Source organism: Corvus brachyrhynchos, unplaced genomic scaffold (assembly GCF_000691975.1).
Source record: "Corvus brachyrhynchos isolate BGI_N302 unplaced genomic scaffold, ASM69197v1 scaffold202, whole genome shotgun sequence".
NCBI classification, from domain to species: Eukaryota; Metazoa; Chordata; class Aves; order Passeriformes; family Corvidae; genus Corvus; species Corvus brachyrhynchos.
In genome coordinates, this window is record NW_008238132.1 from 354,946 (window position 1) to 370,155 (window position 15,210).

At 37.2% G+C, this 15,210-nt stretch overlaps 1 protein-coding gene across 2 annotated transcripts in view; it reads left to right on the forward strand.

The window, feature by feature from the left end:
- Positions 1-15,210, forward strand: part of DIAPH3 (diaphanous related formin 3) — a 200,974-nt gene that overhangs the window by 70,909 nt on the left and 114,855 nt on the right. For both annotated transcript variants that reach the window (XM_008633134.2, XM_017733559.1), the window contains exons 17-19: positions 8,411-8,506; positions 9,431-9,525; positions 14,764-14,865. In XM_008633134.2, the coding sequence (XP_008631356.1) occupies positions 8,411-8,506; positions 9,431-9,525; positions 14,764-14,865 (293 nt within the window). The remainder of the gene's footprint in view (positions 1-8,410; positions 8,507-9,430; positions 9,526-14,763; positions 14,866-15,210) is intronic.

The window sequence follows — 15,210 nt, forward strand, 5'->3', positions numbered from 1 at the left end:
AAACCCTCTCCTGCCTCAGTTTCCCCACAAAGCATGCCCGGAGAGTCCTGTCTCCCTTCTGTCAGCCTTAAGATGTTCCAGAGAATCTGTTTGGACATTTAAAGACTCAGGAGGGTGGCTTATTTTGTTTTGAAACTGTTCTTGTTATGTTTATTTCGTTGTTTTCAATGGTTTTAAATCTCTTTTTGTTAAAAATAAATGGGTGAAATGTTGGGGCCCTCCCCCTGCCATGTAGCCCTGGGAGAGGGGCCCTGGAGGGGAGGCACGGGGTTTCCCTGCCCCTGGTCAGCCTCGTTTCCCTTTGGTTGTTTTGTGTTCCCCTGCACGGGCAAGGACCCTCGGGTCCCGTGATTGAGCAGTTCCTGGGCAGAGCCCCGGCCATGCGGCCGGAGAAATAAACATCTCTGACACATCAAGAATCGGTCCATAGGAATTTCTTTTCCATGGGCCTCGTTGTCTGATACACGTGTTGCAGTATCTGCACTGTAACAGGTCTCCCTGGAGGTTTCTCTTCTCCAAGATAAACAAGCCCAGCCCTCTCAGCCTGTATTCATAGGAGAAGTGCTCCAGCTCTCTGATTGTTTTTGTGGCCTTTCTCTGGATCTGGTCCAAGAGGTCCATGTCTTTCCTGTGCTGGGGACCCCAGAGCTGGATGCAGCACTCCAGATGGCATTTCAGCAGGGCAGAGTAGAGGGGGGCAGAATTACCTCCCTCAATCTGCTGACTGTGCTGCTTTTGCTGCAGCCCAGCATGTGGATGGATTTCTGGGCCACAAGTGCACATTGCCAGGTCAGGTCCAGTCATTCATCTACCAGCACCCCCAAGTCCTTCTCCAAAGGTGAAAAAACTTGAATTACTATATGTTCAAAGACTTCTAGTCTTTGAAACTCAAGGGCTGGAAACATCTATATTAAATTGAAAGTTAAGATTATGATGAAGCAATTTTGACAGTGTAGTGAATTAAGTTATAAAAAGGAAAAAGATTCTACTTATTCTTGTAAATAAATAATAAATACCAATGTTTTCAAAACTTGTGCAGTAATAAGAATTAAAATTAGCTTGTACATTGGACTTGGTCCAGAAACAAGCCATGTCCAGCTTCTAGAAGCTATTTAGTGAAGTTTAAAGAGTTTTGATATCAAATAAAGTAATGAATTCTTCATTAAAAGCTTTAAAAAAGTTAACTAGTAGACTCACCTGAAAAAAACCCCAGACTGTAGTTAAGGAAATACAGAGACTGCAGCATATGAAACATATTTAACAGATCCTACGTAAAATCTATAAGCAGCAGAAACCACGTCTTTGAGTGACTCTTTTTCATGCAGGTTTCACTTAAGAGTATATGCTTGTATTTTAATTCTGAGGACTTCAGTAGGTTTCTGATTGTAAGTGCTTTACTGATTTAGAGCTAAGGCGTTAAAATTTTCTTACTATTGAATTTTGAGCATGGATAAAGACTTAATAAAAATGCTATACATAAGTGTGATTTACTGCTTCATATCTGCCTTCCAAAGAAAAAAAAAAGAGTAACACCCCTTTTTACCTGCTTCCAAATGCTGAAGCTCAGAATTATTTCTGTTTGACCAGTAATGAATTTACCTCCAAGCTGGACTTTGGGGGGTCACCACATTGAAGCAAGAAGCACAGCTTCCATGGTCAGTAGAGGAAGCTTTAGAATAGATCAATAAAGTGGACAGTAACAGATTGCTAAGACCAGCTGGTATTCACCCTGGACTTCTAAGGGAACTGAAGGATGAAACAGCTGAGCTATGAACTGTGCTGTGTAAACTATTACTTGAACTTCTGCCAACATCAGAGGAAAGGAAGCAAGGTGACAAATGTGATGACAGATTTTAAAAAGGCTTGAATATCTACAATTGCTGAACTTGATACCAGTGGTGGACATATTATAGATAATCATTGATAAATGGCAGAATTAGTTAATAAATAAATAACTGATACACTGGCAAAATAGGTTTTTGGGAACTGTTAGGAAAGGAAAACAATAAATAAAAGTGTCACTGTGAAAGTTCAAGCTGTGCCCACATCATGCATACTTTGTGTGGTTTCCTTTCCTCTTACTAATAAAAAGTATAGTAGAGGTACAGCAAAACTGATCAAGATTATAAAAATAAAGTCTTTCTTTGTACAATGCATGATTAAGAATTGGAGCTCCATGCGAAGGACTCAATGTTTAAAATTTATTAGGTTTAAAAAGCAATTACACAAATGCGTGAAAGGACAATCCGTCCAGGATTATTAAATGAAAAGATTTTGCTCTGGAATTTGACAGTGTCTGAAAGGCATCTACGGGACACCAAATAGTGGAGGTGAACAGTTGCCATTCTAATTTACAATGACTAATGTTCTTGAATCAACTGTGCTTACTTCAGGTACAAGTGCACTCAGTTCTGTTACTCAGCTTTTGATGCCTTTGACAAGTAATGGATCAGCTTTGTAAGGCCCAAACAGCTAAATCTTGATGGTAGGAAGCTTCCTGGTCTTTCAGGGTTCAGGCATTCTTCCTACTTCCGCTGGCTATGCCTTCTAACTTCACTTTATCCTTGTTTTTATTAAAAAAAAAAGAAAGGAGGTATTTTCAATGGTATTGTAAAATGACTTCGATCTAGTTCACAATTTCTTTCATATTGTGAAGCAGATTGTCACAAATAACTGTGCTGGTGAAAAAATCAATATGAAATGTGTAAGTGGAGCTGATGGCACCTGTGTAGTATCATGGTCTAGGTAATGGGCTTCCTGGTAGCCTTTTTTTTTTTTTTTTTCCTTTTGAGACTAAAGGTTTGCTTTTTTTTGTTGCATGTCATACTATGGGATGGCTCCCCAGTAAAAGAGAGACATGGACATACTGGAATAAGTCCAACAAAGGGTCATGAAGATGGTGAAGGTACTGAAGCCTCCTTCCTGTGTGGAAAAGCTGAGCGATTGTTTACCATGGAGAAGGGGAGGCTCGGGAGGGTCTTGCCAGTTTACATAAATACCTGAAGGGAGGGTGCAGAGGATGGAGTCAGACACTTCTCAGTAGTGCCCAGTGACAGGACAAGAGGAAGTGGGCATGAACTGAAACACAGATGGTTCCTCCTGAACATCACAAGCCGCTTTCTTGTTACTGTGAGGGAGACTGAGCATTGGCAGAGAGTGCCCACAGAGGTTTTGGCCTCTCCTTCCATCCCTGGGGGTATTCAAAAGCCACCTGAATACAGTGCTGAGCACCTGGCTATAGATAGCCGTGGGTGAGTAAGGGCGTTGGACCAAATGACCTCCAGAAGTCACTTCCAACCTCAATAGGGGTTTGTACCAAGGTACTCCACATTTTAGCCTTGAATAACTAAGTTCTGCAGGATTTGTTATTTAGCTACAACCTCATTTTCTATTAAAAATCTGTTCCTTTGATTCCAGATAACTTCTGGGAGATAAAGACTGCAGGTTTTTCAGTTGAATACCCTGATATATGGGACACAAGATATCATTTACTTTTAAGAATTAGAGTTCTACACAGATGAAGTAGGCATCTGCTTTCATAATGACACTCGGTATAGGTACATCCTTTGAGTCTGTGACCCCAGGCTTGTTCTTTCATTTTTCAGTGAAGAGAGAATGCAAGATGACTGTTGTCTTAGCTAAGAGGCTAGGAAGAGTGTAAGGTCATGTGTAATCTTCTGTATGCTCTGTTACTTAGTGACCAAATTACTCCACTTAGTGATGAAATAACTCCACTGAATGTTCTGTGTAACGTAGTTTTCAAGTTTCACCTGAAACAGGAATTCAGACTTTTAAAAATAAATGCTCAGATCTAAATGTTTGGATATATTCCTTTTGAAGCTTGTATTTCAAGGGTATTTTGCTCTGGGTTTTTTCACAAGGATGATGTATTTTAGAGGATTTTTTTTCTTTAGCATACAGATGCACAGATGCGATTTTTCGTATAAAGATTGTGGGTAACAGATTATATCAAGGCCTGTGGCAGAAATAGAAATGTGTATTGCAATTCATGAATGTAGATTATTTCAGTGGCACCTACCAAGAATGTAATTGTTTCAGAGTTCTACAGAGTAGCTCCATAGGATCTAGTCCGCAGTGTTATGAAGTGCTATTCTGTAGGCTTCCAACTGAAATACTTGTAAAACAGTCCTGTCACCACTCTTTTCAGGACCTTAATTTCAGTCAGGTCATTGCCACAGATGGAGGTAGTTGACTACATTTGAATGTGTATATGGATCTGAATTTGAAGGAGATAGTAAAAGCAATCTGTCCAGTATCTAAAACTCCTCTGAGGTATTTGTGTGTGTGTATGTTAGCAACCACATCTGTTAATTTTAGAGTCTTGTTAATAAGGATGTGGGGTGTGAAGAGGAACTGCTAAGGGTGGGGGGGTGCATTCTGTGTGTTTCAAAGTGCTCTAGCACTTTGATTCTCAGCCTGAGGGCAGAGCAGGAGCATCTGGTGAGGTACTACTGATGAAATATTGTCCAGCTCAAATGCTAGGGCCATGTGTATGTTCCACAGTGGGACAGATTTAGTGTACAGACAGAACTTTAAAGGCTGTGTGATTTTCTGTTGAATAATAGCTTAAAAAAAATGTAATTTTGAAAAAGTTAATGGTTTAGTAAGATCAAACTTCAAGGGCAGTGAGAACTGTCTGTGTATTTTGTGATCCCCTGATTTGATTCTTCTCTCATTAGCATGGTAACATCTCACATCTATTTCCTTCAAGTCTCCTCCTTTCTGCAGCTGCCCGCTCCCACTAGGCTGCTTTCTTTTTTTCCACTGTAAGCAGATGTTCCCATTTTCTTTCTTCTGTATACTTTCCCCTCTATTCCAGTACTCTCCACAAATGAAAATTTGACTGCTATTTTCTTTGATTTCCTTTTAGTCTAGATTCTTACTTCACCTGTTCAGATATTTCTATTCATTCCCCTCTGCTGTGGGACTTTTTCCCTTTTTTCTTGATGGAAATAGAGAATAGTTATGTTTATTGGGATTTTGGGGGCTTTTTTTTTTTGCCATGTGTCATGGTTTAGGAGCGGCACTCCCTCATTTAGTGCCCCCCTGCCACCTTCAGTGGGAGATAAACGCAGAGATCATGGGTTGAGATAAAAGCAATTTGCTGGAACCAGCAGTGAGATAAGAACAGTAGCAGCAACAATATTAATAACAAAAGTTTACACAAAGAGATTGATTTGCAGGTAAAAATTGCTCACTGACTGGGACAGTGAACAAAATGGTGGACAGGCCATCTGCCCCCATGTTTTTCCCCTGAGCCCAAGACAATGAAAAACATGGCAGACAGACCATCTGGTCAGGACCAGTGTTACCCCGCCATTCCATTTGTTGCTTGGTCCCATGGAAAAGGAGTGCTCCCTCCTTCCCCCTCTTTTCCAGGAAGCAAGAGAGAGACCCATTTTCCTTCTCTCTGGCCATGAGGTGAGATGGGATCGAATAGCACAGTGTCTTGGCCATGCCCACATGGCTCCAGCCTTCACCCCCTCATGGCTCTTGTAAAAAATTATTGGTGTCCTTGGCTGAAACCAGGACATTAGCAAAGGAGGTAAAAATTTCTAGAAGCAGTAGGAGGTATCAGAGTTTTCAGTGGGAAGCACAACAATTCAAACCAGCAAGAAAAGTAATATGCATCCTTTGCTTCTTACTGCTGCCAACTACATAAGGACATGACCTGAATTCTGCTGAAGAAGTATCATGTAAGTTTGCAGTAATTTAGTTTGTTGCATAATTGTAGAACTCTGCATACAATTTCTGCATGAGTTTCCTAGAGTAGATACGTTCTATGCTTACATGTTTTTTCTTAGTGTTGCGATGCCTTAAGTAGTGCTATGTAACATTGTGCATAACCCGCTCCTGGGTGAAAATTCCCGAGGCTATTAATAGCCGCTTCATTTGCAGCATTGTTTCTTGATTTAAGTAGGGGATGAAGTGGTGCATGTTTAACTGTTAAATTTTTTTTGCATGTTTGTGTATCTCTGTATTATCTCTAAGACTTGTAATGAATAAATTTTGCTTTCTAGTGCTGGAAGAAGCAAACTTTTTTTTTTTTTTTCTATTTCTGCCCCTATTAGTGTCCAGTTTGAGGCTGTCAGGACAAGTTTAAGCGAATTAATAAATTTAGATAATTTAACTTCTTTTTATTGTAACTACAAAGGAAATTATTTTCTTTCTTGTAAAGTTTTTGCAAAGTTCCAAGGTAGCTATAAAGCATTTTACTGTATTTTTGTTAAGGCATGAAAATTTATTGGAACCTGTACTACAGGAATCTATAGGTCTTCTAGTGGAATCTGCAATTCTAGTGTTGACAAGACTGAGGCAACTCAAAAGTCATGTTTTTAAGAGTCACCGTTTTCAGTGTGTAGCTGAAGAAGTTAAGAAATTTGAGAGGTCTCTTAAAATGTGTAACTGCTGGAGAAAACAGTCACGTGGTTCTGGGATCTGTAGCCCCTTGACATACCCTTCTGGGTTCAGTAAGGGCTCTTTTTCCAGCATAATCAGAAAAAGTGCACCTTTAGTGGTAACCTTCTTTTTATCCAGTAGCTTTAATGTCATTCTATTCCTTTGGAACCCGGGCTACAGAGTTCTCACATTGGTGGTGAAAACCTACTTTTGCTGTCACATGTGGAGTAAGCAGGGTGTGTAGTTTTTCCTGGTACAGGAGAGTGCTAACCATTCTGTTAAATCTGTGCTAAAAGAATTTGAAGGCCAAGTGGTTTTGTGGGTAGAGTGGAAACAGACAAAAGAGGAGGATTGTGGCTTTGTAACCCATTTTCCAGGACCCTGGATATCAGCCCTTCTTCTAAGGACTGCTTTATGTCTTAGCTTAGTGATTTCATTTGTGCAAAATACAGGTTCCTTTCTGCGCTGTGGCACGTCCTCAGGAGCATCATGCTGCCTAGCAGATGTAGAGTATCAAAAGTGATTTAGAAGATGGTTCAAATTTGTGTCTCTACCTACTCGGAAGGGACTTGAATCTGTTTCTTCAGTCCCTGTGTGAGGTCTTGAAGTCCTTATCTCTTCGGTTGTATCCTAGATAACAAAGCTCAAAGACCTCAAGAGGTCATTTAGTCTGTGTCCCAATCCTTGGCAAAATTTATTGTGCTTAGAAAAGCATTTTTTAAGAATGATGTAGCTCCTAAATATCTCTCTTAACATTTTCAGAATTAATTTCAGCTTAGGGAAATCCTCTTAATAATTCATGTTTATGTCTAGTTTTCTCAAGGATCATCACTGAGCTAGAAATTTTAATCCTATGTCTCCTTGACAGGACTTCTCATCTATATCTATCTCCTTCAGAAGTCAGTAGCACATTATATTATTGTAGCATATATTCTACTCTCAAATATTTGAAGCACGTATAACTTAATTTGGAGCAATCATACTGTAAAAGCTTGGAAACTAATTTCATTTGTGAAACAGTATACAGAATTAGATAAACAGTAGCAATACATTTGGTAAATAACATTTGACAGTGAAGATTTGTTCTGGGGGGAGGAAGAAGGAGAAGTTAAAAAAGGAGTACAACCAGATTGTATTTAAGGAAAGATTTGTGTGGTTTTTGCTTCTTAGTTTGTTTGCATAATAATTGCTACTAATACCTTATCAAGCCTATGTTGTTATTTTAAGTGAAATTCTTATGACAATGTGTGAATAATGAGAAATAAGTTCAGCTTACACAGTGTATTCAGGAGATCCTATCTGTATGAATTATTTTCTGAAAAGAAAGAATAAGCCAAAATCTCCAGCAATGTTAATATATGTTTATAAAGTCACTTTTTCTTTGTGGTATTTTTAATAATGTGATTCCATCACATATTTAAAAATACATCTTTTTGAGGGGGGAAGGAAAATACATCTATATATCTATATCTCTTTATGCTGTATAGGTATATAACAACTCATATATATCCTAAGGTAATGTTAATTTTTTAATAAGCCAGTGGCTTTTGATAATTTTAGTGCATATAGTTAGACAAAAGCAATCACAAAAATAGATAAATGTCTCAGTGTTGAGACGTATTGCCATGTTTTTTAAGATTTGTTATTGTTAAAATATAATTCATAGTCCTAGCCTGGCCAGGTTAACTGGAGCATGTTGCATGATATTTTAAATATGACTGAATTTGTACAATTAACATTAGCATGTTTATTCATGTCATATATATTAAAAAAAAAATCTAGAAGGCTAACAAGCTGACAAATTTGACTGAAGAGCAAAAGTCTTGGAATACAAGCAATACATGCAAAACCTCTCTATATTTTGTCTGTTTTCTATCATCTTTTCTCTGTAAATTGACTATGCTTGATAGCAAATATGCTTTCTGAATTCATGAATGTTTTTCTAAATATTAAGAATTAACCATGATTATATTTGTGTTTACTTTGGCAGCAAAAAGAGAGGAGGAGGATTTTGAAGAAAAAAAATCCATTAAGAAGCGAATCAAAGAATTAAAAGTTTTGGATCCTAAGATTGCACAGAATCTGTGTAAGTAGATTCTGTTTTTTTTTTTTTTCCCCAGAAAGTAATATACAAACGTTCCATAAAAGTGTCTTTCTCTGTTGTCTGATTTCCAGGTAACCACTTCTTGTTTAAAATGTGTTTAAATATGTGGATGTTGTTTTTAAGCCCAAGCATGTGAGTTGATACAGCCGAAGCACTTAAGCAGACCCCAGAAGCAGTTAAAGATTATTCCTGTTCAAGGCTGTATATATTGAAGTGCAAGCATACAGCTATGTATCTAATCTGTTTGTATGTCCAATATATTCATCAAGGAATACTGGCTACCCCCCTTCCCCTGAATTTCCCCAAAAAGAAGGATGATAATGTGTGCAGGTTGTCTGGCCATCTCATGACCTTTATAGAAAGTAGGCCATACTTGGTACTATGGAATAGTATGCAAAAAAAGAAGATAAAGTTTTGGTGGAGAGAAGTGCTAGGAAGAATAGATTCCTAAATGCCATCAGAGATTAAATAAGAAATAATTGGATTATGGTGAATAAATAAAGAGTGCTTATAGGAGCATTTTGTTTTCTGGTTCTGTGGTTTTGGTTTGTCATGGTGCTTCTTCGAGGGAAAGCTCTGACAAGACTGTTGAAAAAAGTTGTAATTGTCACCTCAGCACAAAATACTGTAATAGTAGTGATTCTTCTGTAGAGTAGACTGTCTCTGACCACTTACGGAGGTCTTCTGTGATGCTGGATGTTGTACATAACAAATGGATATGGAGAAGGCTGGAATTGAAAGAGAACAGTAATTAAAAATACATTAAAAATTATCTCTTACCTATATTACTTGACATAGTCTTTGTTAATCTGAAGATGGTATGACCTGTTTTGCTGCTGTTTTTTAAGTAGAAGCAAGATAGTTGTTGTCTTGCTTTCTTCATTATTTGTGGAATCTTCGTTTTAGCAATTTTCCTTGGATCTTTCCGAGTGCCTTATGAAGAGATCAAAATGATGATATTGGAAGTAGATGAAACACAGCTCTCAGAGTCCATGATTCAGGTAACAAAAATGACACTTAAGATCCCAATATTTCAAGAGAAGCTTCTCAGTAAATAGAAACCTGTAGCTAAAAAAGCCTCTTAATGTAAACTTTTGGCTAATGAATCACTGCAAGAATCTTCTTGTCCTATGAACTGTAGATTTTTTTTTAAATTGTAATGCTGATATTTTTACAAAAGTAACTTGTGTTGTTTTTGACTGGGATTAAGTTTTTTCACAGTGGCTGGTGTGGGGCTGTATTTTGGATTTGTACTGAACACAGGGCTGATAATAGAGAGATGTTTTTGTTAATACTAGCAGGGCTAACACAGAGCCAAGGCCTTTTCTTCTGTTCATACTGCCCTGCTAGTGAGGGAGCTAAGGGTGCCTGGGAGGTTGGGAGGGGACACCGACAGGTGACCCAAACCGACCAAAGGGACATTCCAGACCGTATGGAATCATGATAAGTATATAAGCTGGGGGGGAGAAGAAGGAAGTGGGATGGAGTGGTGGTGTTTATTTTTTCAAGTCACCATTGCACACGATGGGGCCCTGCTCTCCTGAAGATGGCAGAAAATACCTCCCTGCCCATGGGAACCAGTGAATTAATTCCTTGCTTTGCTTTGCTTGTGTGCATGGTTTTATCTCATCCCATGAGTTTTCTGGCTTTTACCCTTCCAATCTCTTCCTGATCCCACTGTGGGGAGAGTGAGCAAGTGCCTGCTTGGGACTTAGTTGCTGGATGGGATTAAACTATGACACAGCTGAATTTATATTCTCAATTTTCCATATTGTCCACACCTAAATAGAGACTTTTTCTTGGGTACGTATGATGTTTTGTTTCTTCCCTACTTATCAATTTTTCCTTTGCCTTGTTTTTACCTCTGTCTTATCTGCACAAATCTCTGTTTTGTTTGTTTAGTTTGGGTGGGGTTTTTTTTTGTTAGAGCCATAGCAATCCAATATCTTGCCCTAGGGCATTTACAGCATTCACTGCTTCTCTTCCTTGGAATTTATTTAGGTAGTGTCTTCCCTTTCAATACTGTTTTTTTAAAACACAAAGCTAGTATGACTCTTATGTGGAGCCAAAGGAAAATGGAAGTTCTTCTATATGCAGTGATATTCTAGGGTTGAAAAGCTGAAGATTTAATGAAGTAAATACAAATGAATCATTTTAGAGCCATGGAAAAAATAATATGGAAGGGGTGTCTTGAAGCCATTTGAGCCAAGGCTCTGCTCGAAGCCAGGTCAACTAGAAAGTTTGATCAGGGCCTTTTCCATCAAGTTTTTAGTATCTCCAAGGCTGGAGACCCCATAGGCTTTCTGGACACCTTTTCCAGTATGGAACACATGTGGTGGAAAATGTTTCTTTGTTTATCTAACTGGAATCTTTATTGTTATAACTTGTGACCTTGGTCTTCTATTGCACAGCTCCAAGAGGAACTTAATTGCACCTTCTTTGTACCCTCTATTGGGTATCTGCACACATTTAAGTGCCTGTGAGGCTTGCTTTCCTGGAGTTCCACAAACTGACTTCTTTCAGTCTGTCCTTGCCTGTCATGTGCCATATTCCTGAGTCACCTTGATGGGCATCAGTAAATTTGAAAAGATCTGTCTTTGAAAGAATTATCTGTCTTTTGAACATGACTCTGGCATACTGTGATCAACTTCGAATTATTGCTGTTGTGGCTCATAATGTCAAAACATAATATATCAATAATTGATAATTACTATCTATCTACTGGTAATGTGGTGGAAGTTTTAGATTGCTAATCTCTTCAGCATACTTAAAAGTGTGTTACAGACTTGGGTACCAGTCCCTATTGAAACATGAAAGAAAGTTGAAGGTAGATTGGTTTTTTAGAAACATACTCTTTTTGCTGGAATGTTGATTAGTTATAACAAATACAGGTATTAGGATCATAAAATTAGGTTTACATTAAGGCTTACTGAAATTCAGATGTGGCTTGTACTGCAACACATAGCAGCTCGTATTCAGAGGTCAGAACAAGTCAAATCTGTATTTGTATGGTTTTCCTACAAAATAAATTTCCACCATATCGGAATGTCAAAACAACATCCTACTGAGGAGGCTGTACAATGCTAAGCATGCCATTTTTCTTCCTGCATGCAGTTTTGCCCTCTCCTTGTCACTTCGATTTCAAAGATATTTAATCTCTCTTCAGCTATTTGGAGTTCACTTTCCCTTCTTCATTGAAGAATGAGATGTTTCTCTTGAATATTTGAAGGAGCAAGCATGAACCATCATCTCCAGTGACAGTATATATAGTCATTGTATAATTCTCATTCTTTTGTTCAATGATGCAGTTAATATTGGCACTGAAACTATTACTTTAAGGTTATTAGGATGAACATAGTTTACACTTCTAAATTGTTTTTTTTTAGTCTAGTTTGCACTTAGATCACTTTTTCAAGGTTTTCTTCATGCTCAAGAGCAGCGTGATGTGTATCTTTATTTTATTTGGTATAATAGTAGAAATTCTCTACGGTAGCATGAAAAACTGAGGGATGGAATATGCTCTGCTGTTATGTTCAGCTTGAACTCTCAGATAGTCCATGCTTGCTCTGAGACTCTCTCATGCTATTTGATCTGTTTTCAATGGTTAAAATTTATCTTGTTAGAAAAATTAGGTCCTCAACAATAATAGGAAGCAACCTGTATAAATAAATACTATATATCAAGATTATGAAAAACTGTCATTTTGATAATTTCTGTGTGTATTATTTAAAGAAGGCAAAACTTATTTTTGCATTTAGGCTCCAGGGGAAAAAAATCATCAAACCATTAATGGGTAGTTAATTAATGATAGTTAATTAACTTCTATGTGAAGTTGCAGTAAGCTGAGAAAATTTATTTTCATGGGTAATTTTTTTTGTTTTTCTATCATTATTTTTAATTTCTTCTGTGGACAGTTGTTTTCATTATAATTGTATATGCCTTGGGATAAAGAATGCCTAATTTTCCATATATTTAAAATATCTAACACACCCTAGCCCACTGGAGCTATGCAGTAACAATGTAATAGGAGATAACTTTTTGACACTCCGCTGATAATCTTTTGGCTCTATTAACTGGTATTAGCAGTAAAGTATGTTGAAAGTCAGTGTATCCAGTAACCTCCCTATGTAGGTGGCATCAAAATTGAGTCCAAAGTGATTTTGACAGTGGTTGAGCCCTTTTGTGTTTGCTTTTGGAGGGGAGTGAACAATTTTATTTAAGAAAAGGGTAAGAGAAGTTGAAGAGCCAAAAGTGAGAAATTATATCCTGCAAGTGTACAGTAATGTTAGCAGCTGCTGTGATTGTGTAAAAGTCAGTGGAAGGGAATACAAATGATCATGCTCACAATATCCTGTACGAGCACAGTCATATAAATCACTCAGGAATATAGACAGCATTTTTTTGGCCAAGTGATTAATCACTTGAAGACCTAAATCAGGTGGAAAACTCAGTAGAACTTAGGCTTCAAATTTAGTTTGAAAGTTCGGATGTAATAATATTTATCCAATGATTTCATCCAAGTTGCTAGTTTCTGGGTAAAACAACCCTATAATAACTCTGAAAAGGGACTATCTGAGTTCAAACTTGAAAATGGACTTAAGACACTCATCTTTCTTTGAAAGTGGTAGAACCATGTGCCTCATTGCTTCAAAAAGTTGGTATCTGCCTTCATATATACTTAGGTTACTAAATAAGTATCCAGCTGTCTGTCTCTATTTCTACCTTCAAAATATTTTTCAAGTATGCATTATGGCCATGCTATGAAAATATGTTCTGTGTATTTCATCATTCTGAGAAGACAGAAAGCATATATAGGTTTGCAACCATATGGCTATTTTTCTTCATTCATATAAGTTACCTTAGGCAGTATGGTACTTCTTTCTAGGAATTTCTTGCTTTCAGCAGGTTTTCTTGTTTAGCTGTAAGTGTTGTTCAGTGTGTCCTAATATCACTGTTTCTGAAGTTGGAAATTTGTCCTTAATCCAACTCTTGTTATGATTAAGAAATAAAATGTATTTTCTCTCCATCTGTCTCCATCCCCCTCCCCCCACTCTGCTTCATTTAGAAATTAAATGTAGTGCTGAAAAATGTAAAACCTCCAAAAGTCATGTTGTGATCCCAAAACTCATTGACTAATTACTGAAATGTTTCCTGTAACATAGTAAAAATTCTTTCTTCTGCTTATTCTCTGTTTGATATTCAAAATGTGTTTCATCTGTAGCTGTTCAGAAGCTTTATTTGAACACCATAAAAGCTGCTTTGATATCAGCTGCTCCTTCAGTTTTGGTTGCTTTTTTTCTTATTTTCTGATGCTCAATATTGAAAATACTCATCCGACGCTTGACTGTTTTTGTTTTTTGAAAGTTTTGTGGGCAGTTTCTCTACATAGGAAAACTATTTCCGCATCAAACAATAACATTTTACTTTTAGTAAAGATTAAGGAATCGTGTTATATTTAGAGCTATGTGAGTGTTGCATATCAAAAAAAGAAATAGGTGTGTTATGTTTTTAATTTAAAATGTATCTTTTTACACTTTGTACCCTTTCATTTTTGCTCAGTGTTACTGATTTAGTGCCGGACAGCTTCATCCATAATTAATAAATTTAGTCTTTTTTACAAAACTATTTTCCAAATGTAATAGTGGTAAGGATACATATGACTGCTGTTCTACTAAAAACCAGAAAAATATGTGTCCAACCACCCCATATGGACTTCTGAATTCAGCTGAAGCTGAATCTCACTTCTGATTTACTACTTCTAGCAAGTTTTCAGGCTAAATAGTAGTGTAAGTAAGTAAGTAAGTATAAGGGGTTTAAACTTCTGTTTTGAAATGCTAGAAAATAAATTACTCTTTTCAAAATACTTTTCATCTAGCATTAGTAATTCTTGCCATCCTTTGGATGGTTATGTTACACTTGAAATTCTTGTTCTGTTTGCTTTGAAGTGTTCTGTTTGCAGAACAAGTGCCTATCAAGCATATTTTCTTTAAAAAAAGTTTAAAAAAAAGACTACAAGAAGTGTCTGTAGAATCAGTGTCAGGTGCTGGCAGTATTGTATCACTTACCTTTTACACTCAGTTACTTTAATTTGTGTGTTGCTACGTACATTCTGGTGTCTTCAGGGAAGAGTTGTCTTAGGGGAGTGTATGGTAATGATGCATATGTAAACTCATTTGTTTACAATAATACAAGCAACACAGAATCTGAGATTTTTAAGGCTATTTTGTTTTTCTTTATAGAATTTAATAAAACACCTCCCTGAACAAGAACAATTGAATGCATTGTCCAAGTTCAAGAATGAGTATAACAATTTGTCTGAGCCAGAGCAGTTTGGAGTTGTGGTGAGTTCTGTTTTATTATCACCTTTTGTTTTGGTCCTTTCTTGAAATACAGTTTTAATATAATGTTATAGCAAAAAATAGACAGTTGCTTCTTGCTAAAAGTGAAGGGGTTCCAGACTGGGAGAAAAGTGCAAGTGCTGCCTTTCAACTGGACGTTTATTGAACATATCCATGCATGTGGAAGGCCTGATTATTGAAATAATACTGCTGGAATGATTTTGAATTCTCTTTGTTTAAAAAAGTAATTTACTTTTGCAAAAGAAACCAAACCAAAACCATAAAAACTTTGGTGTTTTCTGTAGCAAAGTTTCACTGCGAGATACAGAGCTATATTTGAATTTCCAT